The sequence below is a fragment of the Opisthorchis viverrini genome (genome assembly GCF_000715545.1).
Source record: "Opisthorchis viverrini unplaced genomic scaffold opera_v5_149, whole genome shotgun sequence".
In the NCBI taxonomy this organism is placed as follows: Eukaryota; Metazoa; Platyhelminthes; class Trematoda; order Opisthorchiida; family Opisthorchiidae; genus Opisthorchis; species Opisthorchis viverrini.
Genome location: NW_008751804.1, coordinates 570,832 through 595,694, shown reverse-complemented (window position 1 = coordinate 595,694; position 24,863 = coordinate 570,832). Strand labels below are relative to the sequence as shown.

At 42.2% G+C, this 24,863-nt stretch overlaps 1 protein-coding gene across 1 annotated transcript in view; it reads left to right on the top strand.

Moving 5' to 3' along the window:
• Window positions 1-14,187, top strand: part of T265_06819 (hypothetical protein) — a gene marked incomplete at both ends in the record, with an annotated part of 91,798 nt that extends 77,611 nt beyond the window's left edge. Inside the window, 6 exons of the mRNA XM_009172193.1 lie at window positions 206-512; window positions 2,253-2,389; window positions 2,764-2,977; window positions 4,901-5,081; window positions 8,445-8,517; window positions 12,767-14,187. Coding sequence (XP_009170457.1) covers window positions 206-512; window positions 2,253-2,389; window positions 2,764-2,977; window positions 4,901-5,081; window positions 8,445-8,517; window positions 12,767-13,759 — 1,905 coding nt within the window. The remainder of the gene's footprint in view (window positions 1-205; window positions 513-2,252; window positions 2,390-2,763; window positions 2,978-4,900; window positions 5,082-8,444; window positions 8,518-12,766) is intronic.
• Window positions 14,188-24,863: the final 10,676 nt, after the last annotated feature.

Here is a 24,863-nt window from a genome sequence, read left to right as displayed (position 1 = left end):
ACTATTTTCTAGCGCTTAAATTCTTACAATTTTCGGCGCCGGTGTTAAGTCACATAAACACGTTCGAATATGTACTGTGTTGCTGAATTGTCTCTATAAGTTCAAAAGGAAGGGCTTCCTTAACTCACCCGTTAAGTACTATCACCTATGCGAACACTAGTAAAATAGCTGAGACTCAGGCGTATTTTGTGTTTTTGTCATACAGCAAGCCTGTAAATACGACTTCATCAATGTGTACAGTGGTCCATCGGACAACCAACAGAAAATTGGGAACTTTTGCGGTGACCAAATCCCTGACCCCATAACCTCTCACACAAATGAGCTGAGTATTGAATTTTACTCAGATACATCGGTCCAGCGCACAGGGTTCCGAGCTGTCTTCTTCACTGATCGAGATGAGTGTGCTGACAACAACGGAGGCTGCCAGCACATTTGCCGGAATACTATTGGATCGTACCACTGCGCTTGTCGACCTGGATATCAACTTCACGGGAAATATCAGTGTAAAGAGAGTAAGTTGAACCTTTGATCGCGAAAAAACCATTCGATATATTTGAATCTTTCAACTCTGCTATACTAACTTGGTTTCTGATCCTCCGAAATTTGATGTAATTCTTGGAATCAGCAATACAGTAGGGTAGTTTTACTGGAACAGTAGCTATCAGGTTAACCAGTCCATTTGTTATCTGTCGTCAAACTTTTATTCTGAAAAAAGGATGCACCATTTTCACAAAAAACACGTTGTGTTACTAATATACTGCTTGAACCATATTTATTTCGGTATGTTCTCCTCGACATCTCCCAGATAGGGATGCACGTACCAAAGTGATCAAGACGCAGCTGTGCAATTTCATTTTAGGTCTGAGAAACTCCACACAGTAGCACTCCAGTGCTGTTCATGAAAAGAAGACCAGGTCATCTTAACATAAGCTATATCCTTCTCGGCTAGAATGTTGCGAATAACTTGCTCACCGCAGCTGCCCAATTTGACCAGCTGGCGGTTTAGGTGCGAAATCATCTGAGAAGGATACTGATCTGTTGAAAAAAAACCACTCAAAAATTTTCCAGGAAAGTCAGCTGCTGTAGATCAGTCAGCTGTTTTGTATGAAAGTGAAGTTAGATTGCTTGTAATACTGCAATTACTTTTATTGTTAACTGCAGCAAGGTGCCAGTGATCCTGCTGTCAAATATTACCTTATTCAGACAGTAATTTGAAGTTGCTGAGCTTATAACTTGGAAGTGAATTTAAGCAGCTTCCCTGAAGCCAAGTATCCCTAAGAATTGTATCTCCCGCAAGAAATACGTATTTCAAAGACTGTTACTTTCAGTTCTGTAAAAGGTTACAATGAACTATCTAAATGCTTTTTTACATATTGTTGATATATGTGAAGATCAACTCTTGTACTTCTTGCTCAGTCTTGTCAGCGAAATTCTCACAACAAGCGTAACGTTATTTTGTTTCCTCCCCAGTCTATCCCCAATAAAATTTCTGAGAAATTTGGTGTACGCCCTTCAAAGTGCGAAGAACTACTTCAGGAGTTTCAAACATGTACACTTTTCTTAGACTTCAGAGGGAGAAAAATTGATTTCGTTTACCGTTCTACTCGCGTAGGTCGCGACTACAAGTGACAATAAGTCAAAGCATGCGTTTTCTAGGCGTAGGCAATAGTTGTCAACTCGTGTCATTTATGACAGCAAAAGCAAAGTTCAATGTGCACGTGGTAAATGTGGTGCAAACCTTATTTTATGGTTGTGAAACCTGGCCTAATAGATCCGATGACCTTAAACTTCAGAGATTTTTTCTGAGGCTTTTATTCATGGCAGGTCAGCTGACTGAAGATTGTTCGCAAAGAATTTGTGTATAAACGAATAATTGATGATAATCAGGGCAGGAAAAAAGCCTTTCATATTGATAAGATTCTGTTCTGAGCACATTCTGGGATGATTCATCGGATTTGGACCTATTCTAAGGGTTTTGGGTTTGAGAGATATAATATTCCGTGTATGATACATTCATCTTTTAACTTCCATTACACTATGCTTTCTGACGTTCTTTCTCCATGGTCGTATGACATTTAGACAGGGATTGCATACCTGCGGTATTGCTGTCAGTGATATAAATTACCCCTCCCCCAAAGAAAACAAGAAATAAGGTTTACATCCAGTTCCCTTAATCAGTGTATTCACGATTTATCTGTTTGGAAAACAAGATGTTTCATATCACATTATCATCTCTCGTGTCCGTTAATCAGACGTTAAAACCGGATGCCAACAGGAGATAAGTTCTCCTGATGGGGAGATAATCACCCCTAATTGGCCAAACGAATATCCTGTGAAGCAGCAGTGCCAATGGAAAATCACCGTTACTCCGGGTCATCGAGTCAAAATCGTAAGTCCTGAATAATATTTTTTTAAAACCAGACAATGTTTGCACAGCCACGTTTGCGTAATGCACGGTTGTTTTTTCTTGAATTAAATTCACCAAACATCAGTGAGCATGACATAGAAATCCACTAGAAAACAATTTATGGAATTGGCATATATTTAAGTTAATAGCCACATGAACATAGTCGACAACTTCGCGTTTGCCATTGACTGAGGACCCAACAGCTTTTGCTGAATGCTATTCATCCATTTTCCAATCCCTAAGAGGCTAACTTCGATGCCCACTTTACCACCAGTTTGCTTGTAGATATTTTGGGGTCCAGCTTGATCAGTGAAGCCGTAGCCTATATGGTTTATGTCTTCCCTGTCACCATTTAGATTTTTGCCGACTTCGAGCTTGAGTCGCATCAGCAATGCACGTATGATCGTGTAGTGGCTTACGATGGTCTCTCCAAAACAGACAACGTTCTGGGCCAGTACTGTGGCAGTCGCAAACCGGGGCCAATCATATCATCACAGAACACGCTGCTGTTAACCTTTACTTCTGATTCTTCGGTGCAAAGAAAGGGGTTCCGTGCACAACACACAACAGGTAAGAATCTATTCTAAATGGAAAACTTTCACAGTTGTCGTAATAGAGGTGCCTTCTTGAATTTAGTTAAAGGTGGCTGTGGGATTGTTAGAATGAACACTCGAATCACTCCTGTTTGAAAGGCCAACATCCTGACCTGGCGCAATCATTCTGGTGAGTTTTGCTCTTAATAGACCTCATCGCCGTGCCGGGGTTTCAGCTAGTGAGATCTGACGTGCGACATATCTAAACAAAATAACATCCAGCAGGTTTCAAGCATCTGTTACGCTACCTGACTGGAAAATCCTGACAGGCGGACCAATCGACCGACGTAACTAAGGCACGTTACTGAGTCGTCGTTCGAGGTGTCGGGCCGGTCACTCTCATCATTTGAGGGTGAACATGGTCACCACTTCATGGGTGAAAACTCAATTGCGTCGAGCGTGTGCTGGTGGAGTAGTGGACGCACTCTAGCCTGACACGTCAGATGTGCGGAGTTTAAACTCCTGATGACGAGACCTAATAAGAGCGGAACTCCAGTGCTCCCCCTTTGATGTGAGCTCACCAGAATGATTGTGGTAGGTCAGGAGGACGGTTGATCAAACCAGAGTGATGTGGGCGCTAACTATTTTTGAATGCCCTACAGTTCTTGAGATTTTTACTCTGGATACAGGTTATTTGTGCAATGTATCAATGAGAGCTGAATCGCAGTCTTATTGCTGATAGAGTTCCACATTTGTTTTCATGAATTCGTCTTTCTACAATAGCTCTGAACCTATTTCACAAAAATAGTTCAGTATGGTTGTACTTGCGATGATGATGTCAGGAATACTGAAGTGATTGGCCTTTGTTCAGCTCTCGGACTGGGCATTTCCACCGCAATCGTTCTATCGTCAATTGAAACGTCAAATTCAGTGTACTGCCGTGTGGCAGATCAGTTAAACAAATTACTGACGCTCAGCCACACAATGACGCAATAGCTATCCAACCATGTTTGGGTAAGGATAGTTTGAAACCACATTGCCATCCAGCTAACAATATCCCTGTCTTTAACAACTGCGAGAAAATTCTGGATACCAAAACTATAATTGTTTTGGTTTTCGATCGCAGGTTTCACTGTTTCCAAGATCTTTCGGCAGACTTAACAGTATCCGCTAGATGAACTTGCCAATCTGACTTTTTCATTTGTCTGGAACTGCCTGGAAGATTATATTTTGGCTATGCTTTTTATTACCCACACTTAACTAACAGAAGGCTAGTGCTTTGTATCACACAAAGGAAAAATAACGCAAGAGAAGTGGTTGGAACTCGCAGCCTAAATGGCACAGCTGATACCTCTGGATATTTCTGTCTCACCAAAAGGGGCGAAAGTATAAAAGGTGCTTGCACAAACGAATGCCGCAAGAAAAGTTAGAGTTACGGGTAAATCTTTAGCTGTAGCCCACTACGCACCACAGGTTAAGCGGAATATGAGATGAAAAAGCTGTCAAAAGCAGAATATTCTCTTAGATCCTTCAGAAATTACTTTACTTTAAGACTCGTTCATGACAATAACGGTGGAAACAACACTTCCTGTGTGAATTTCTAGTGCCGATGATGAATTCAACACCAAAGCATACAAACAGAAGTCACTGTGTTAGATAAAATCAAGATGTTTTGAGATTAACAACGCGCAGACATCCCATAAAACAACACACGACACTGTGGGGTAATCCGTTTTTAAGAAAACTATTTTCTCTTTTAACGCATTTCTATGCTATATAAACGGCTTATAATGGTTCTCTCCTCCTATAAATGAGAAATTTCTGAAAGTTTCCCGGTATTTTATAGAGTCTTTTTGTAGCCGCACTAGTTCGTAACCCTGAAAGTGTGTCATCTAACTGATGCATTTTCAGTTAGCCTGTGCCTTAGATTTCACCCCTTTTCCTTCCCTCTGATCTGCAGTTTGTGGTGGACATTTAGTTGCTGAAGACAATGCTCAGAATTTGTACTCTCACGCTAAATTCGGAGATTTGGACTATGAACCCAATCAGCAGTGCTATTGGTCTATCAGCTCCAAACTGGAAAATCAGACTGTCATGCTGCGGTTTTTGTACTTTGAAGTAGAAGAGGAAAACTTATGCACGTAAGCTTTCTCGGTGAATTAACTTCTCACTAAGAATTGATCCTCCAATCAGCGTGAAAGATACCAACCTGTTCCTGGTCATGCCATCAGCACCTGTTCAACTGAAGTGTGAGACTTTGTACATTCATTTCGTAACTTCGCAGAGAATAGCCTCCGACCTGGCTAGTCCGAAATATCCACTGACGGATGCATTGCCATTGTGCCTGTAGTTGCGTTTGGTGAGGCTTACTAAAGCCAGCTTAACCCAGTCTCTATAACTGAGTTCTCTTTCTTGATCAAGTTGATGTGAAAAGACTAGTTTCCTTGACAGTATGCAGGTGTGTGCTCATCTATTGTAGGCAGTCAAAGAGGAGTCGTTGAACTCGACTGCCTAGGTGTTCTTCGTTCTTCGAAATTAACAGCTAACTGTTTGGTATCTTTGAGGGAGTGACCCGACTAAACCGCTGCAAAGACTGTCTTTTTGGCGGTGTGGCGGCCTGTGTAAATCTATGACCCAGTGAACCATATTGGAAGGTTTCACAATGAAAACCGCAGAGGTTTTCATGTCATCTCGGTCAGTGTATAGTGCTCTGACGGAAATTGTCTCCTGGTCTTTCAGGTTGGGACTTGAGAAGGGTAGGTTAAATTGTTCTTTGAAAGACTTGTACTAATCTAGTAGCATGCCAGTACTCACTCGTTGCCTTGATTTCAGGTTTTTGAACCAAAATCTTTGAATAATCTAATTGTCCTCCAGTCTAGATATGGGTGCCCTGACAATATCCCAGTCCAAATACAACCTTGAGTGTCACAACTAAAAATGTTGTCACGCAACATCTATCGTCGCCTTACATGTTGCATTCAGCAGGGCGGCTAAGCGAAACCATGTTAGTGACCACACCACTTTTACGGCAGACTTTTGTGTTCCCTCCTCTGCCCTACCCCACCCCAATTTGAACATCCTCTGCAGGTTCCACCGCCAGGACTAACTGCGTTGCTTGTGGTGCATCACGCTCAACTGAAGCTTTTATACATTCGCTCTCCATTCTAAGTCTGTTTTCAAACCCCTTAAGCCGGTCAACTTAAACGCTTTCAATGTTCGCACACTGAAGCAAGATTGATAGCAGGCAACTCTTGTTTCTACACTGGATTCTCTGTACATCGATCTGTGGTGTCCATCAGAAACAAGGTTACGGTAAGCAAGCCCTGTGATCGAATTGCCGCCTCCTCGGTGTCTCTCCTTTTCCAGCTACGCAGTCCTGGTGAATTGCGGGTTGCTGCTGCTGGATATGCCGGGATGGGTGTTGTACTGAGCCATCGATTAGAGGGGCTTTACTTGACTGAAAACTTGTTGGCGGTCGCATTTGCAGGCTTGATCCGGCAACATCCATGAAGTAATTTTTGGAATTTGAGGCCTATCGCTCCCCATTTACTGCGTCTGCCAATTCCCTGATGAAATGATGCTCTGAATCCGCCAGAGACACCCTATTTGCTCAGTTTAAAGCCCAGAAATTTTTGTGACGTGGTCCTTAAGACAGGTAAGCTAAGCGCTACTGAGGCCGGACTGAGTGGTCATCCTGAGTTGGACACAAAACGTGCAAAAGAGAGCGCCTGTGGAAGATGTTCTATTATGGTACCATTTGTTAAAACAGCAGGAAAATTCTGACTACTGACTGACTAGTGTCAATCAGTGAACTAGATCCAAATCTAAATATACCATATTACCATCGGTTACCGATGGCCGAGCCGACCAGTGCATGTCGCCCCTTCTACAACATCTGCGTGAACTCTATGACACATTGAGAATGTTGAAAACTACGAGATGGATAACATATGATTTTTCAAAATAGTATGGATGAGACTGCGAAAATTTTAGATATATCGGTGCGGTACCTTTTACAGAATGGGCCTTTCATCCCCCCCCCTCTGTGTGTGATTAGAAACTCTTCAAGAAATGGAGGCTATCGGACTTTGGTGGTGTTCGTCCTGTCAGTTTATTGCCACTTTAACTGATTGTTCGCTTGGAAGCCTAGGCATCGCATAATGCTTGTAACAGGTTTGATCAAGCTCTCCTCCCCATTCAAGCATGAGTGTCATACTAATGTTGCTGTCTCAATTGATAATGATGGTGAAGATCACAATGCCCCACTGATTTAGTTCAGCCTGGGCTGAATGATACTGAGCATTGTAATGCATCTTTGACCTTCTTCTGATCGGACTCTATAGTGAATGTCACTGCGGTTTATTAGGTTTCACATCAGTATACGCTCAATATCTTTTGTCTGCTGTACTTAGCTGTTAGCGCTTGGGGCTTGTCTGCAACTTAGTAATGTAAATCAAGATAAGATTATTCTGACTGGCCCCTGAAAGTGACTGCATGTCATTTTTTCAACTGAAAGCCCCCCAGTGTTGTCGCCATTCGTGGGCAGCGTTACTCACAAATGCCGACGTGCAGTTGTATGTGGTACGCAAACTGCGAGATTTGCTTCCTGACACAGACTGCATAACTGACGTGTCGGAACGTTGGACTCATGCTGAGCAGATATCATAAGTTTTGGGTACCCAATCGAAGGTGGGATGATAAGACCGGTAAAATCGGCTGTACTTTACACTCTCACATGAATGCTTCCAAAATACTTGGACCTAGGAAACCAAGGCCAATTGTGGAATTGAACAATTGTATTCTATTTTTTTAAAGTCGTGAGCGATAATGTGGCTCTTGTCCTCCGAATACTCGAAGATCGGAGCCAGTGTAGTTTCGTTCAAGTGCTACTGAATTTATTTTTAATTTACCTGTATCTTCAAGTAACTAATCTCTGTTAAAGCTTACTGTTTGGTCTTGTTTTCGTTTTTAGATATCGGTGAGAAATATAGCTCCGTTTGTATTGTTTTCCTTCTTGGTCGGTGTACACATTATGTACCTCCGATAGATCATTGTATGTTGTTGCATTTGCGTTGTTGATCAGCAAACGTTTGACGATTAATTTTTATTTGTTAGAGGTACGAATCTCGAAATGCGTCTAACGTGTTCGGTGCCAGTCGGTTTCAATTTCCTTCGCACAGTGTTAACGTGCTTAGAATTCACTTCGCATGCTCCAACACAACATTCTCCGCACCTACTTACATATTTGTCAGTAGTGTGGAAGTTGTCAAAATGTGCACCTCATCAGGCAGGATTGTCAATTAACACCTGGAACACTGATTCTTCTTATCAAAGACCACACTGGCCGAGTTTAAGAGTGTTTTTATAGTCACATACAGCAAAACCCAAATTTGCACCATACACTGTGTGGATATTGTGCCCTGTGTCAAGATTGTGAAGTGTGATTCACTGCGACCACAGAATTGTCAATCACTTTCAGCCTGTCGTTATATTTTGCTTCGTAGGTATGATTACTTGAGAATCTTCGACGGCTTGGATCCAAAAGGAAAGCTGTTGGGCGGATACTGTGGAAGAAACGTGAGTAATATTGCTCCGATATCAGTAAATTACACTTTCTAACCATATTCGACTGCCGCAAATAGGTATTCATGCTCCGTTCCAAAACATTGAAACAAGGGCTAAATCTCTGACCGCAAACGATCAGACATTGGTAGGTCACACGAAACGACTCTTTCAAAGATCTTATGGGATTTCTTTGAAAGTACCTCCTCATTATTCTTCCCGAAGCAACCATTAAATGACAAATGGGTTAAAATCTATGATCAATGGTCAGGGTTACGAAGAAGTCACTTGAACCCAATAGGTAATTGTTTCATCAGTCGGGATTCAACTTATGAGCAGACGACTTTTGCACACGAAGCTCAGATCTGAAGACTGATTGCAGTGAGCCTTCCAAAGGAGCTTTCGATGGTTTAGGTTTCACCTGATAGACCGGCGTAAACTCAGCAAAAACTGTAACTGTTTACTAGATAAAGTTGGTGAGCTAAGATAGGCCTGTTTACGTTGCGTCGTTGTCTAATCTGCAATATTGCCCTATCGCTATTCTGATCGACTTCATTTAGTCTTTGAATATGGGACATGTGATAATATATCGGTGCTATACCTGATGCTATTCTCAGCTGGAACTGAGCACACTTCAGATAAGTTTCGTTTAGCTTTTCATATGAATTTTATTTTCCACTTCGTCGCCTCTCTGTTGAACGACATTCTTTGATAAACGAAACTGGGAGTGTGGACTGGGGAAGAAACCCAGAGTCAGGAGGTTGCACTCGACTTTTGAACAGAATATATGTATGCAGTTTTTCGGAAGTGGATGCAGAAATGTGAATGGATGTACAAGTGTGAGGAATGTAGTTAAGGGAATTAGTCAGGTGGCTGACGTATGTGGGAACGGCTATTCTAAAGTTAGACGTCATGCCAGCGGAAATATGCCACGCAGAAGAAACTGGAAAACCTTTGGTTCGTTTGGCGAAGGGAAGTGTGGACTGACGTTATTAGCCTTTTCCACGAGATGAGTCAGTAAGAATTAATAAGGGTGCTATCATGAAAGTATGAATAGTGTGAATTAGCACTATGAATGGAGAAATTTTTCTAACGTAAATTACTTCAGATTGCTGCGTTAAGTGTTCGCGAGCAGATAGATGAGCACGCGAAAATCTCTGTGCTCGGTCACTTGGTAATCTCGAATGAGTGTTCTGAGTGTGTTTACGCATCCATGAAGAGATTTTTCATAAGCAGCCTCCAAACTGTAAAACAACCTACACTTATCTTGTTTTCTAGTCGTGATAAAGCCTAACTGCAACTAAAATCGTCCTCCACTTTAACCCTATTCAGTTATAAGGTGCACCCATTCGACTATCACAACTTAGTCTTTTATAATAAGCCGACTTTCCAAAAACACAGACCAGTGGGTAAAAAGCTTCAGCTTGGCTGTTGCCATAATTAACTTCGATTCCGTATAGAGATTATTTTCGCTGGCATATATTCTTAAGAAATCCTGCTTACTTATTTACTGTGAGCGAAACCGGACTAACTAATAATTCCAGAAAATTGGAGCATACTGTTTTGAATCCGAGAGCACAGTTAACGTCGTCACCGTTCACGAATGAACAAGTGCGCACACAAACACTAACATCCTGGCCCACGTGTATAGCTACTTATCCGAAACACCAACCGGCAAATGGCAGTCGTAAACTCGGGGATGAATTTGCTGACAACTCGGCATTGTCACAGTGCATAAATTAATTAAGCATGGGATTGGTATCTTCAACTCATGGTGGTCAGGGAGACATAACATCCACCTTTCTGTTAAAAATTACCTCTGTGTGCTTGTGTGTGTACGTATATTTAGGAATGGTGTTCACGTTGACGACCATATCCGGTGTCTCAGTAAACAAAGGACCAAAACGCACGCTCATCCCATACCTAGCAGTCGCCTTCGGAAAATCAGTGGAAAGAAATAACTGTTCTCGGAGTTACCTCCGAATCGTGCGACTCATTATCAGCCCCATCCCTCTATCGCATTTCCTATTCGACCCCATTCACATAAACACACAGCGCACCTGTCTGTCTGTTCAATTACCGATATTGGTGTGGTGATCAAAGGGGTTGTCTGCAACTTTTATCCTCTTGGTTCATGTAGTGGTGGAGGGACATAGGTGGACACTTGCCATTACACTTGCAAAGATCGAGTGACTGTGTAAAATAAAATGGTCCTTATGTGCCTTGCTGCAAGTTTTTATGGTCAACCTGTTCGGTGGACTACTTGAAGATCATCAGGTCCTCCCCTTTAACCCCATGAAAATGCATCGGCACACGTCGTTCATCAGTAAGTGGGTGCTGTATTCAGTTGAGCTCCTGAAAATGGGAAAATAATTAGCCAGGCAAGGATGTGATAGCAAACCTTTGGAGTGCAGGCATGTGGACAGATGAGATTAGTATACATTTACGGAAACTGACCAGAATGGTTGCTAAATGCTGCAGTGTCAGCGCATCCAATGCACAATATGTGGTTGCTAAGGCCTGACTGGCTACGTCCAGGAGATCTGTGGGTCAAAACCAGCTGCAGTCACCAGGTGCTTAGTTGTAGTATCTGTTAAACATATAAACGGTTGTGGTCACTGATGGGACTGATTTCTCACCAGTCAGGCAACGAACAGACCAATTATTTGTGAATATGTAGTCCGTCGTATGCCATTTGATCAACGTTTTGATGGCATTGCTCACTTAAGGGAGCACCTTCCACACGAATGAAAACTAATCAGTAACCTGACAATGACATTGTATTTTTCACCTTAGTTGTCCGTGATAAAATATACGTTTAAATCCCTAACATTTCAATAAAACCGGAGAGTTTTTGAGTTTCTGGGCCCCATACGCTGACGGAGAGAGACTGGTTACATGATTCTTCGTTTATATCTTTCGGGGCTTCGTCGTTACAGCCACCTATCTAACAGTCACTTCGCTCGGTCAGCGAGTTCGATTTAGCTTTGATTCAGTCTGACCGGGGCTTGACTTAGTGAAACCACAGGCTCGAAAATATCTGGAATGCATAAATAAGTATTCGTTAAGACCTATTGGGGAACTGATAATCATCATATGATTAGAATTGACGGAATGAAATCATGAAGTATCTGGCTTTATCATGAAAGGCTCACCATATTGGCCAAGCTTTTGACTACGCATTCCTTTGAGTAAGATGTTCTGCACAGGACGACAAAGCTGGGAAACAGAGACCGAAAGAAACGTTTTATCTGATTACGAGTTTTTTCATAATGGAATCATCGTATAGGAATCACCTGACCAGACGTCTTGACGGTGCGTATACAGGAAAGAATGGCTCGGTGAGTATGCTGAGGCCATGTAGATACTCTATAAAAGTTTCTGAAGCAGTGCGCATCAACAACAGACGCTAGTGCGCAAACGTAAATATCTTTAAATGGGAAGCACATAACTTCAGCTTGGGATGGGTTCTCCATTGACCCTAGTGAACCTCCTCAAATGCATGACTGTATAATTCTGAATAGCCTTCGGTTTTATGAGGTAAGCATTAATGAACGCATAAATGAGTTGTATGTGCTATACGGTTGACAGACCTTATAAACTGAAATTATTTAACTCTAACTCCAAACATGTGAAACCACGAGTGTCATTAAACTTGACATCTTGTCCCTCTCTCTCTCTCTCTCTCTCTATATATATATATATATATATATATATATATATCCAGTGTACGACCCAAAGCTCTTTTCACCGCAGAAACAACTGTAGCAGTTAGAAAGAAGCATTCATCTAAATTTATGATCCGAACTGTTTTTAAGTTTGCCTTCTAATTCCAATCACAAGACCATTCCAACCCTGAAATGTGTGTAAACACCTCAGACAGCATAGAATCCGAAGGGCGATTTCCATTATACTAAAATAGTTGAACACATTTTGACCCAGGTCTCACATTCCATGGACATGTGTTGTTCACCATACCGAATGAAAGTGACGCAATCTTTTTTCCTTTTTACGTTCGAGAGGAAATTTTCTGCCAAAAACAGAATTTATTGACTGAATCTCTGAAAGTACTCGGAGACTGAATATTTTGCCATTGTACTTTTGTTTGGTCGCACACGTGAGATATCCCCATGGACTTTTCGTTTTCAGTAAAACCAGCCAGCTCGTCAGACATGTTTAGATGACATGTACACATGTAACTTGGGATCCAGTTAAACGCCGAAAACTGTTGGTAATTCTCAACATTTTCTCTTTACATTTTCAGCTTCCTAATACGTTCGTCGCTCAGTCGGGACATCTGTACTTACAATTTGTGAGTGACGATACCATTGGAGACAAAGGTTTTCAAGCGCAGTATCAAATGGTGCCTTATGGATTCAGTCCACCAGACCCAGCTAATAAATTTGTTTCAAACACTCCCCTGATCCAATCCAAATCTTCCGTTTATTATGGAAAAAATGAAATGCTTCAACAGTATCCACCAGTCTACGGTAATCAATATTTGTTCCCGCCTGCATGGGGTACAGGGCGCATACGGTACTTCTCCGAAGAGATAAAACCAAAGCTATCACAAAATCTTCGTCAACATACACAACCACAAACTTGGCATTCGAATTCGGTAACTTCAACGGCAAGCCAAACCTATAGACAACACAATGACAAAGGACAGGATCGTGGCTACAATGAAGTGCGAACAAGCCCTCAGAACCATGGTCTGTGGAGGTTCAGTTACGCCTACTCTGAACCAAGCATTCATACCCCACCTGCAGAAACCAGATCACAAGTACCTAACGTTAATGGTCAAACCATTCCAGATCAAACTGCTAGGAGTCGGCTGGCGAGTAATTCTCCCCCAAGACGAATAAGAGAAAATGATTCTGGTCCGGACAGAATTTCGTATCCTGCTGGTAGTAGATGGCACGTGAGTTCAGTTCAGCCTACTAGTCGACCGGAATTCACGATCATGAATAAAGTTGTTCGACCAGGCAAACCAAAAGCGTCCCCCGCCTGGCAACAAAATCATCTGCCTGCTACGGCATTGAGAACGCGTTATCCCGCATCGAGACGCGCGCAACCATTTAGAACTTATCGCCAGATACACAGTTTGCCGAGCATGAGTTTCCAGGTTAGGAACACTAGGCAGGAAAGACAGCCTCGAAGGGCACACAAACAGTCGCCAAGTCCTTTCAGAACGCAGGAATTACGACCTGTTTACCGATATACTGGTCCAGTCACTTACAACAGACCGCGACAGTAATACTGTTGCGCCATCACTGGTTGTCCAATCATGTAAACAATGTTACTTGTTCTGTCTTTCGGAAACCTTCTCTCACCTACGGTTAGCAAGATCAGCAGCTACGTTCGCGAAAATCCCATGTGTAACTGGGTAACGCCATACTTACAAACTTAGTTAAACAACACTATTGGTGAGCCGCGTCCTTCCGGTCGGACATGGTTCAGGCAGAGGTCGATGAAGTTACCGTGGGACCCAGATTTCATCGGACCGCTGAGGCTGTATCTCACCCGTGCATGTGGTTTCTCCGTTTTTCTTCTTTTTAAGCATTCTCACAACATTCGCCTGTTCATTCGCGAAGTTGCGAACCGCCATATATTGAACAAACCAGGCCCAAGAGAAAAGATACGAAAATGTCATACGGCTGTCTTGCTTTCTTCATTAAATCTAGCGCTATCGACGGTGTTTTTATCCTACACATTACAATGATTGGGGCATTCCTAGTGGTGCTTTTCCAACTAGATCTGGTTTGCTATAAATTTAGACACTGGTCCCTTTGTCCAGAATTGACGAAATTGTGACTGTGCTTTACCAGCAATAATAGACAACTGGAATGGCCAACCTGTGTCAAGGCATCGAAATTTCTAAGGTAATGCATGCTCAACCTGCCAATCATGTAGTTTTCACTATATTCAAGGAAATATGGTGGAACACAGTTAGGATCTTTCGTTATTCTTTATTTATGTGAAACAATTATGCCAGCAACTCTGCATTTAGGATCTTTCACAGGTAACTAAACTGAAGTCGTGATTTCGCATAGCTGGTAAATAACGGAATTAAGAGTCAGTGTATAGTCCAGCTCGAGGAGCGACAGGTTAGAACAGGTTGATGACTCTGGGATATCACAAGTCCTGATTGAGATATCTTTCGAGCACATTGGGGACACTTTTCGATGTTATTAAAAAGTAAATGGGGTAGGCCTAAAAAGGACTCCGTTTAATACTGACTTCTGCCGAATCACTTAAAACCGTATAGCCTTTTATCACACCACAGTATACAGCAAGAACAGAACGCCTTTAGCATTTCAATCGCATCTATTAGGGGCCAGCAGGTTTCGGTCAACTGGAAAGGATTTGGTGATGGTTGAGGAGCCAGCTTTTTGGAGATACTTGGTGAACAACCGATGGATTGTTGAACGAAATTCTCTGAAACGACCAGTAATTCTCGCGAAATATATTCCTTTAGATACCAAGCTGGTTTTAACAAAAACTCGATTGTGTCCAGGCTTAATCTCTCGTTGTTAATATGCTTTAAAAGGGTTTTTTCATAATCGATTTGACGTGGCATTTCAGATACTGTGGAACTTCTTCTTAAGGGAACACTACTTATGAGGTTGCTGGAATCTCTTCGACAGCGTATGAACGGTTTCATTCTTATCAGGTCTCAACAGATAGGCACGATTCGCGAGTTCCCGTCAACCCAAATTGCACAAAATTCGTGAGGAATATCATAAACGAGAAATTCGATTGAGGTTCACTTGAGCCTCCCACCAGAAAGAAAGTGCGCATGTGAGTTTACTTGGCGAATTTTTTACAGTTTGGCTTCAATTAGAATATGAATTTGAGGAAACCTTGGGGACTGCACGTACCTGATGACCAATAAGAAGGCAGAAACCGTTCGTGTGCTATTAGAGTTTTCAGTAACTTCCTTGCACCAAACTTATTCCGAGAGTTCCAATATAGACCAGCGCTCATGTAGATGGGGTTAAATTTTATCTTCCGGAACAAAAAAGTATATTCTAATTGTGTTCTGCTTTAACTGCAGAAAATTCGGGAAGAACAGACCGCTTGATCGGTCGGTATACACGACAATTTTTGTAGACATAGGCCACGGTATATCAACATGCTCCCTTCATTTTCACAGCTGCGTACGGAAAACAACCGATCGTGAGAGTGACTAAACAAACTGAGTCCATTTTCTAAGCACCGAGGTAACTTGATTGTGCATGTTATGGAATTTCATGTTCTCAGACCTGGTTAGTGTTGGTCGATCGTCAGGGCCTCACTTGGATTTACATTTCGAGGTAAAACGACGTCTCAGCGTCAACTCGGCGAACTTTGTCCTAACTGAGGAAAAACTCACCTAACTACTTGCCACGTTTTCTGCAGGCTCAAGCAGCTATATTTATTTGTTGTCAACTAAACTACGTCGACGAATATGTGAAATGTAGGATGGGCTTTCCATCCTAATGATCACAGTGACTCGGTTAGGTGATAGATTGCCTTCTCTTACTCGAAGCAGTTCATATTAGTTGAACTGTAAATTGACGAACCGGAAGAGGATAAGTTGTTAGTTGGAGATACAACCCAAGCAGACACCTGTTTACAATGGCTGCGGAACGGAGGATGTACAAAGGGGTGTTTTGAGATGTTGGATGTAAACAACTTGCTCATTCCGGACTACACACATGCATACGAATACACGAGAAATCTATTAACACTGTATTGGTTGGAGCTGGACTTTACTAACCCGTCGTCATTAGGGGGATTTAGTATAAACACATGGATGTTTTCGGTTGGGTTATACTGTATTAGGCGGCTAGTGCAGAAAATCGGAACAAGGAGCTGGCCGTAAAATCTAGACTCAGGAGTCTGCAACTCCGATCAGCCCGGTCTATTCGACAATGGTATATTTCTTCCAAATAAACTGGTGTTAGTCCACTCGAAACAAAACCAAACCTAGAGAATATACTCTCATTTGCAAACTAATTTGGTTTTTTGAGAGACTTACCTGGAACCCAGCTGAATCTCTGTTTTTTGAGGACTTACCTGGAAACCAACCGAATCTCTCGTTTTTGATGTTCTCAACCCAACCTATATTCGTTAAGAAAATGTACACGTGTGAAAAAATTTTCCTCCATCAAACAGACTCGGTTATGTTTGAGCGAGTTAGAACGAGAGGCTTCACTGGATATGTAGCGTCTAAATAGCCTTCTGAGAAGAAGGCTTACAGGGACTTCCAAGGTGAGAAAAACAAACCCAACAATTGAGATTGGACTGTATAGATGCAATCATCGAGCCAAGCAGATTTGGTGCAGGTAGGCATACATCAGAAGGAATAATAATTCACACATGCCAATGTTCCATCTGGGAAGTTGTTACTGAGTGAACCACTCAACACGCGACCACGTGATGTGAACTCCTGTTTACATGCGAGTTGATCCCACAGCTGATCGGCTACTGGTGGTCGAATTCTTTAGTCCCCAGCTCCTTGCTGAGGGTTTGCGTGATTGAATTTCTTTACCTATTCGTGGGATGCGCACTACCATGTATGCCCAGTATGTGTGAAACAGCTGCACGGTGCCCTTCGGTACAGACTAGCATCACTTGATGGACGATAGAAATTCCGCCATATTATCAACAGACCTCAAGATAACGTTAAAAACAACCGCCACAGGGTGCATCATCACAAGGTGCAAGAAGCTATCCCGCCCTTAGTCGGGAAACACTGTTCCACGCTAGGCGAATCTGTTAGTTCTTTGAAATGACATTCGATTTGTTTTTTCGTTACTTCAGCGACACATAGGAAACTTCGCTAAGTCTTTAGGAATAATATTCATTGTTCAAACCACACCCAACATCCCAATTTGTCTTCGTTGCTATTTTTGACCAAGGGCTTTCAATTTAGTTTTGTCATGAGGAATAATGTGTGCGTAAGTTTCGTCTATCAGTTTATTTTTTCATGGCGAGAGGCGTCAGCTCGCATCAATGGAGTAGAAAGTTATTATTAGTGACAAAAGCATGGAAATATCTCGCTGTATTTGATAGCCTCACTAAGCTGTCTCATCTATGCAAAATTTCTATTCGACTTAGTTGGATAGTTTACATGCACGTAATCTAATGAGTGCTGAGGTCACATATTTCTTACTCAGCCATGCCTTCATGAATAGCAAGACGATTTGGAGGTCGTTGGCAGTTTGTCAAATTCAGGATAAACCTAATCGAAAATTTACAATTTTACTTATTGATAGTTTGAGGAAGTCCAGCACTTATCATTTAGGCTTCTGTGAGTCAAATAAATCTGTTATGGAAACCCAGAAGCGCTGTACAACTGCAGTTATTGCTAGGATGCACCAGCAACGGGGTTGTCAGGAAATTTCAGAGGGATTAGACAATTCTCTGCTAGTTGTTGAGGGCTACAGAATAAGAGTTGAACTAAAAATTTTCAAACATTTTTGCATTCTCAAAAGCTTCTAAGTAACCCAGAGGACACAATCATTCACCGGTCGAATGAACCTTCCATCTGATAGTTTGTCACTTGAGGAGACAGTCAGCAAGTTATTCCGTGATGCGAATCTCGTCATTGGATGATGAATGGTGGTACATACCAAGTGCCAGTTATTCACGCTCATGCTTGAACGGTTCAACCTTCAGGTACTAGTCTGGATGTTATCAGTTCCGACCACCCTGGAAACTGAAGAGATGCGTGCTGTGGATGATTCTCAATATAATGAATATAATGATAATATAGCTTTACAGTCCTTTCAGACTTTTCTCCCACTATTGTCCGTAATGTTCACCTTTATGATAGTATCCTCTTAATCTTTAATTAGGACCAATTAATTTGACGTTAGCGGTTACCACTATGGGGAAATGACTGATGTGCAACATTCTGTTTGGGGTAATTACTTAAATCCTAGTGAACCATCCACGGTATTTCGTCTTTACTGTCCCGTACTAGACAGTGTTTCTATCAAAGACAATTAGAAGCCGTCAAAGATGCTATTCGAAACAAAGTATATTCGCGAAAGCATGCAATTTTGATTCTCTTGGACAAAATGAACGCTTGAAATGTATCAGGATGAAACTGCAACTTAGCCTTCCACAAAGATTTTTGTGTTATGTGAGGAAAGCTGAGTTCAAAACCCTGATCTCTGGAGGTTAACTTCAAGCTGTAGGTGTGTATTGAACAAACTAATCAGTAAAGGGACGGGTGATATTCGTCAGCCGCCATTAATTGCCTAGTTCAGGACACCTATTGGGTAACCTGTAGTTAACAGTCCAGGTTACATTGTATGTTTAAAACCGTATTTGATTGGACATTTATGGATAGGTTTAACAACAGCAAGCCCACAACACCGAAATAGCTTCTGCCCGATCGAGCTGTTGGAGTGCAAATGCACTGATCGACGTCGACTAGAAGACGCATTATTGCAACCCAGGTTTCGTCACGAAACATGCTGCGCACGTACGTGTCAGTCGAGTTCCGAAGGAGCTGCTCCTGTTTTCAAAATCCAGAGCGCAACCAAGTGAGATGACGTTGTCATATTCTTCAAACAAGTCATGCTTTCGTGTGTCTAGTGCATCTACGTGCAGCAAAAAGAAGAGAATAATGATCGTCTGTGGGGTATGCGTTCTACTAACGAGACCACCTACGAGCTAGATGTGGAGCTGTAGATTTTCCAGCATATCTACTTCAGAAAGAAGTCTAAGGTAAAGGTCTTTTTCTACTGTTTGTGGTTACAGTAACCTGAGGTTTTTGTAAGTCCGTATGTCTCAAAACGGTTTTCAGAAAACTTGTTGTTTCTCACGAATTCGACTAGAATTGAGAGGACTGTTAACTCTTTACAGCATTTTGGTAGACTCCTAGAATTGAACAGCGAATAACCAGCCAAATGTGCGGCATCCAGTGCTCGGTGTGGTCTTCCGTTGAATTTTCTACATTGCCTACAAAGCGCGTCCCTAATCGATGGAACACTCACAGATTCCGATACCATCGCCATCAAAAACCCCGGTCGGATTCGCTGTCCGCTGAAATTTTCCGTGGATAGGCCAAGTCGTTGGTGATCGATCTGTTGCTTATCAAGAATATTCAGGGCTCAATGTTAACAGAATGCAGTCTTCACTAACAACCACATGTCGACCCAGAGATTTAACAAGAAATAAACAATACGCCTTGCTCCTTCTTGTTTTAGTTCTACTTAAGGTACATATGTAACTGTCCTACCCTTCGCAAATATGTGGCCTGAAGGAATCACGCTAAAAAAACAATGGATCATAGCCTTTCTCTGTCTTTTTCAGTACCTTGCAAAGCCATTTGTGTCCGTGAAAAAAGCAGATAATTTAAGTTTGCCTAGTTGTAGGTGAATGACATCTTGAGCTGATCCGAATGCAACAACAGCGAAATCCCAACTTCAGACAATCCCAGCAGGGGTAAGCAAACTTGATTATTCTGCAACAAATGCAGGCCACTGGTTCAAGTAACTCAACTCCAATATTTTGGTTCTTCAGAGGCTGTAGTGAAACAAGCGGTATTCGGACAAAGTATGCGACCGAACTTGTGAATTTTTGCTTTTTCTTTTTTTGTGTCGCTTGTAGCTGCCATTTCATATTGGACTATGAGAACTATCGTTTTATATTCATTGTGGTTACAAGATTCCTTCCACAGTGCTAATCTGTGTTCAGCTTGAGAGCGATGCAGTCTCGTTACCAAACAATTCGGTTCTGGGGATTGCTTTGCCCATTACGCATAGTTTACGCAATGTGAGTTGCAGTTCGTCAACGAACATTGTTCAAAATTGATTGAGACGCAATGGGCTGTAAATGCATTAGGTGAAGATTGCAAAATGTCACTGTGAGCAGAGCCAATATTGCAAGTGAAAGTAGGACTATAGAAGATGCGTTTTTGACCAGCTTTTTAAGGATCAAAATCTGAATTTGGGATAGGTTTCTTTCGGACAAAGGCCTCAAGTACACGGGCGTCCAGAATTCGATACACCTTGGACAGTTACCTTATGCTGAACTTTTTTGTCTGGATGCCTTTTGGATCATTCTTTACTGGACAGCCATCAGACTTTGCTTCTTGTGATTGAGTTAATATTGAAGGAAATCCCTTCCTTAACCGTGGATTCTTTAGCCCGACCCAGACGATTAAGGCTAACGTGTATAACCGTTCCGGTCAGCTTTACTACTCAACTGAAACAATCTATCCTGTAGATCATGTTTACACTTCCTGTTTGGCATTATCTGCTCCCGCTGTGATCCATTAACTCTCCGCTATTTCACCGGCGCCAACAAGCCCAACACGGCTAAGACAAGCGATAGCGTGTTCGAAGACACATCAGTCCGGCCAATATTCTACTGTAAATAAGTACAAACACATGTATTGTCACACAAACTCGTTTATACCTAGGCTAGAGCGGAAGCAATTCATTTTTAGATGAGTGGTACCCTACGCCCCTGTCAGTAATTTATTGTTCCTTGCAATAAATACTCATTGACTATATCCTGTTCAGCCAGATATTCGTTTAGCAGTAGGACAAGGCTTGTGGAATTATTTCTTCTGAATAAACTAGCAGGTCTGGTGTTTTAACTGGTTTCTGCTGGTTAAATGTGCAGCTTCAGCATTGTGGGAGTCCCGTTTAGCACATGACTTTGCAGTCAAACTAGCATCGTGATCTACGTAGAAACAGGCGACACAGGGTGTATGTTGATACCGGCGGGCTCAACGTAATTTGTAGTAGGTATGAATGTGCATATACAACTAGTAGGCTAACTTCATTGTCTCTGTATAAATGGGAAACATTACTTGACACGTGAAAGTGGATTCGTTTGGAAGTAACAGCTGCAATCAGTAATTGACGCATGTCATCTATGGCTGATGGTGATCCGGGCCATGTTTATTTGAGATTGATTTGCAAACATACTCTTTGGTCAAAAGACTCCGTTGTTTCGGAAATTAGTACTATACTGAAAGAGTCCATTTTCAACACAACTGCAGTAGGTGTCCAGCGTTGCCCGCAAACTTCGATTATTGCCCAGGGGGACCACCTAGTTAATCCTCAGGCGAGCTAACTCAAAGTAACTACGCATTCATACCTCCGGCAACCAAAATGATATTTGAGCTCCAAGCCTCTTGTACCAAGGTTCTCGTAATATCTCGATAACTGAGCGCCACAGTGTCAGTCTGTCAAAGCGTAAACAGTTAAACTTAACGGGCAGCGAATAACAAAGCGTTAATGGTTTCAGTTCACAGACAACACCAAAAGAACCGGATATAGGCAACTACCAGTTGGCCCGCAATCAAGCAGAGATCCTTCCTCTTGTTGGCCTAAGGCAATCTGAACCTCGGCAGAAGCAGCCGAGGTGGCCTCTGTATAATCAGAGGTCCACAGCGGGAGATCAGAAGGGATCGGCAAGAAGATAAGTTTAAAAACCGTAATTTGAGCGTGCATTCTGGTTGCGAATGTGCACACATCTATACATGGAAGTGAAATTGACTTAGAGTGCGATTAGACAGACCTGCTGACAGCTTGTTTCAAAGTACAAAATTTGAACATCGTCAGATCAGTCCAGTATCCGATCTTGAGAGTAACTCCAAAAGTGGTCTGCTTTCGCCTGCACACCTAAATTTTTGCGGCGTATACGGCAACTTGGTTGATAGCACCAGGTGAAAATCGATGTAAGAGGAGGCTATCTGCACTGATACTTTCCACTGTGGTACATGGACTGGAAATTACCAGGGCACCCAGTCGTAAACAGGAGGGCGATTTTGGTCCTCATCCAAAGCGCAGGCTGAAAATCGACAGCAACCGGTGACAACCTCAACAGCCGTTTAAACTCAACCATTGATCAGGGTAGAAACTTTCGACTGACGGTGAATTGCTGAATGTTTCACATGGTTTATCCTCTGGTGATGCTTATGCATCGCAATGATCAGAGTGACAGCATCATCTGTCAACACCCTCATGTCCACAGAGGTTAGCTCGTCGCCGTGTGTTCGGGACACAAATGAATCATTCACTTACGCTCCACCACACTGCGAGATCAATGCATTTTGACCCCGAATGAGACGTTTCATTACGACAAATCCACTGCATGAAGACTAACATTATCACCCCCTCCATCCACTTGGACTTAATGATACCGTGACAGAAAATATGTTCCCTGTGGTCCTACTTTTTTCGTTCGCTTACGCTTCGCTAATACTTTATAGCATTTTTGAACTTGCGTGTTATTGGCACCAAAAGGCGGGTTCCACTCTGTTTAGGGCTAATCGGTTGCACGAAGCAGGTTGTAGCAAATTCGTGACCCTCAAGGTATGAGTATGACCCTAACGGTGTATGCCTGTCAAGTGTATTTTCGTGAAACCGTCAGCCGGCTGTCACCATGACCACTAATGTCGACGCCTCCGAGACAGCATCGCGTCAACAGGTGGAGCTAGGCGAATCGACACAGCAAATTTCGGAGTCTCGGTGTCAAGCTGAGATTCATGGTCAGCTCTATTTACGATTCTACTCCAAAGTGATTTTGAGGTTCGATGGGGGCCTCTCAGTATCCCAATATAGGATGTATATCTCATTTGGATAACTCAAGTTGCTAGCGAAAAGGATATTAATCCCTACAAATGAAGGCATCCTAGACGTCACTCAGCAATTTACACTAAAATAAGGACCCGTCTAGTATTCGTAGTCCTATATTGGGAGCAAGCATTGTTGGATGAAACAGGCTGCCCAAATGTATTGTGCTTTAAACTATTATAAGGAGTGGTTTATAAAGAATGGCGTTTATTCATATGGAACATGAAGAGCCAACAGCATCAGAGTTTCAAACGTGTACTGAAAAAAGTGTGCTTGCTAATGAGTACCGTTCAATGCCGTTTTGCTACTTAAATTATATGTGGTCTGTAGAGTATGTTATGGTAAGCGGGTAATCCGTGCAAACTGTGTGACTCTGAGCTTCGGTAAAACCGAGTACATGGATAGCTTCAAATACAGCGCATGGTGTTGGTTGCGCGAGAAAAGTGTACATTGGCTGCTTCCAAGAAATTTTACCTCAGAGGCCTATACATTCACTGTACTCCTGCCATGACAAGGAGTGAAACGAACGTATCAGAGGATGAGTACGAAGAAAACAAAACTGGACGAATATCCAACACAGAAACAGTGGAAACACACGCCTACATGCATATGTAGTCCTCCGTTCTGATGAAATGCACTTACTAGCAGTATACCCTAATTTTGCAGTCCCCTAAAATTTTTTAGAAAGACCAAAAGCTAACATAACTTGATGCGACGCTACTCTTGAGGATAACACATGCCACTCGAACGGGTTTACCTGCCTTTCACGCATCAACGTAAAAGGAATCAATTCTCGAACATCACTGTTAATGTGTGAAGGGACGGTCTGTCGCTTTAGGTGTGCCATAATTCATCGAATCACTTGATTCTCACAGGAATCCCACAAAAATATTAACTGGCTCCGCAAATTCAATAAATTTTCAATCGAGTAATCTCATTACAGTGAATAGTAAGCCTTCGCAACAATTCGGCTCGAAAGACTGCAGTGCTTAGTCACACATAACCAAGCAATAGGAAATTATATATTCTTAAAGGAACACTCACCATTAGGTCTCTGAGACCTCTCGGCTGGGATTCAGCTGAGTCTCCCATTGGGACCAAATCAGTTTGAAAACGTGTTTATTTTCTGATAAATTTACATCATTTATCAACGGATATATTCGCTGTAAGGGGATACCTTGGAAAAATGTCCGCATTGGCCAAAAGTGGAGCTGTCGCCGGCAGTCTTAGTTACCAAATATCAGTCGTATTCGATTTTCTAGCACAGTGTGATACATTTGGAAATTGTTCCAGCATATTCACTTTCAATAACCTCATACTTTTCACTCCTGATGAGTACACATCCCAAAACATCGTATTTTCACCGTTCTGATAATCACCACCTTGGGAGATTACAGTGCAACCCACACCAATGAGAAAAAGTTTATTTGCTGTGTCTACCATACCACATCCAGCTTGTTAGGAGTTTAGTTCAGTTACGTGTCCGTCACCATATTTTTTATCGTATCTAACAGAGATTGAGCGTGGTTTTATACTAATTACCTTTCGGCGGAACAGGTTTGCTTTTTGAGAAATATCTCGATCGGCAACTGCGACGACCACAGAAACTCGCTTTTGTTTCGCACACTGACTTTGGGTTATAATCTGACCCTACCTTTGATGTAACCAGAGAGATTAGATTATGTTCTTTAGGGAGTCATGCCATCAAGTGGCTTACAGCACTTTACAATTAACACTAATTATTTAGAACAAGTTCAAATGAAAAATGCT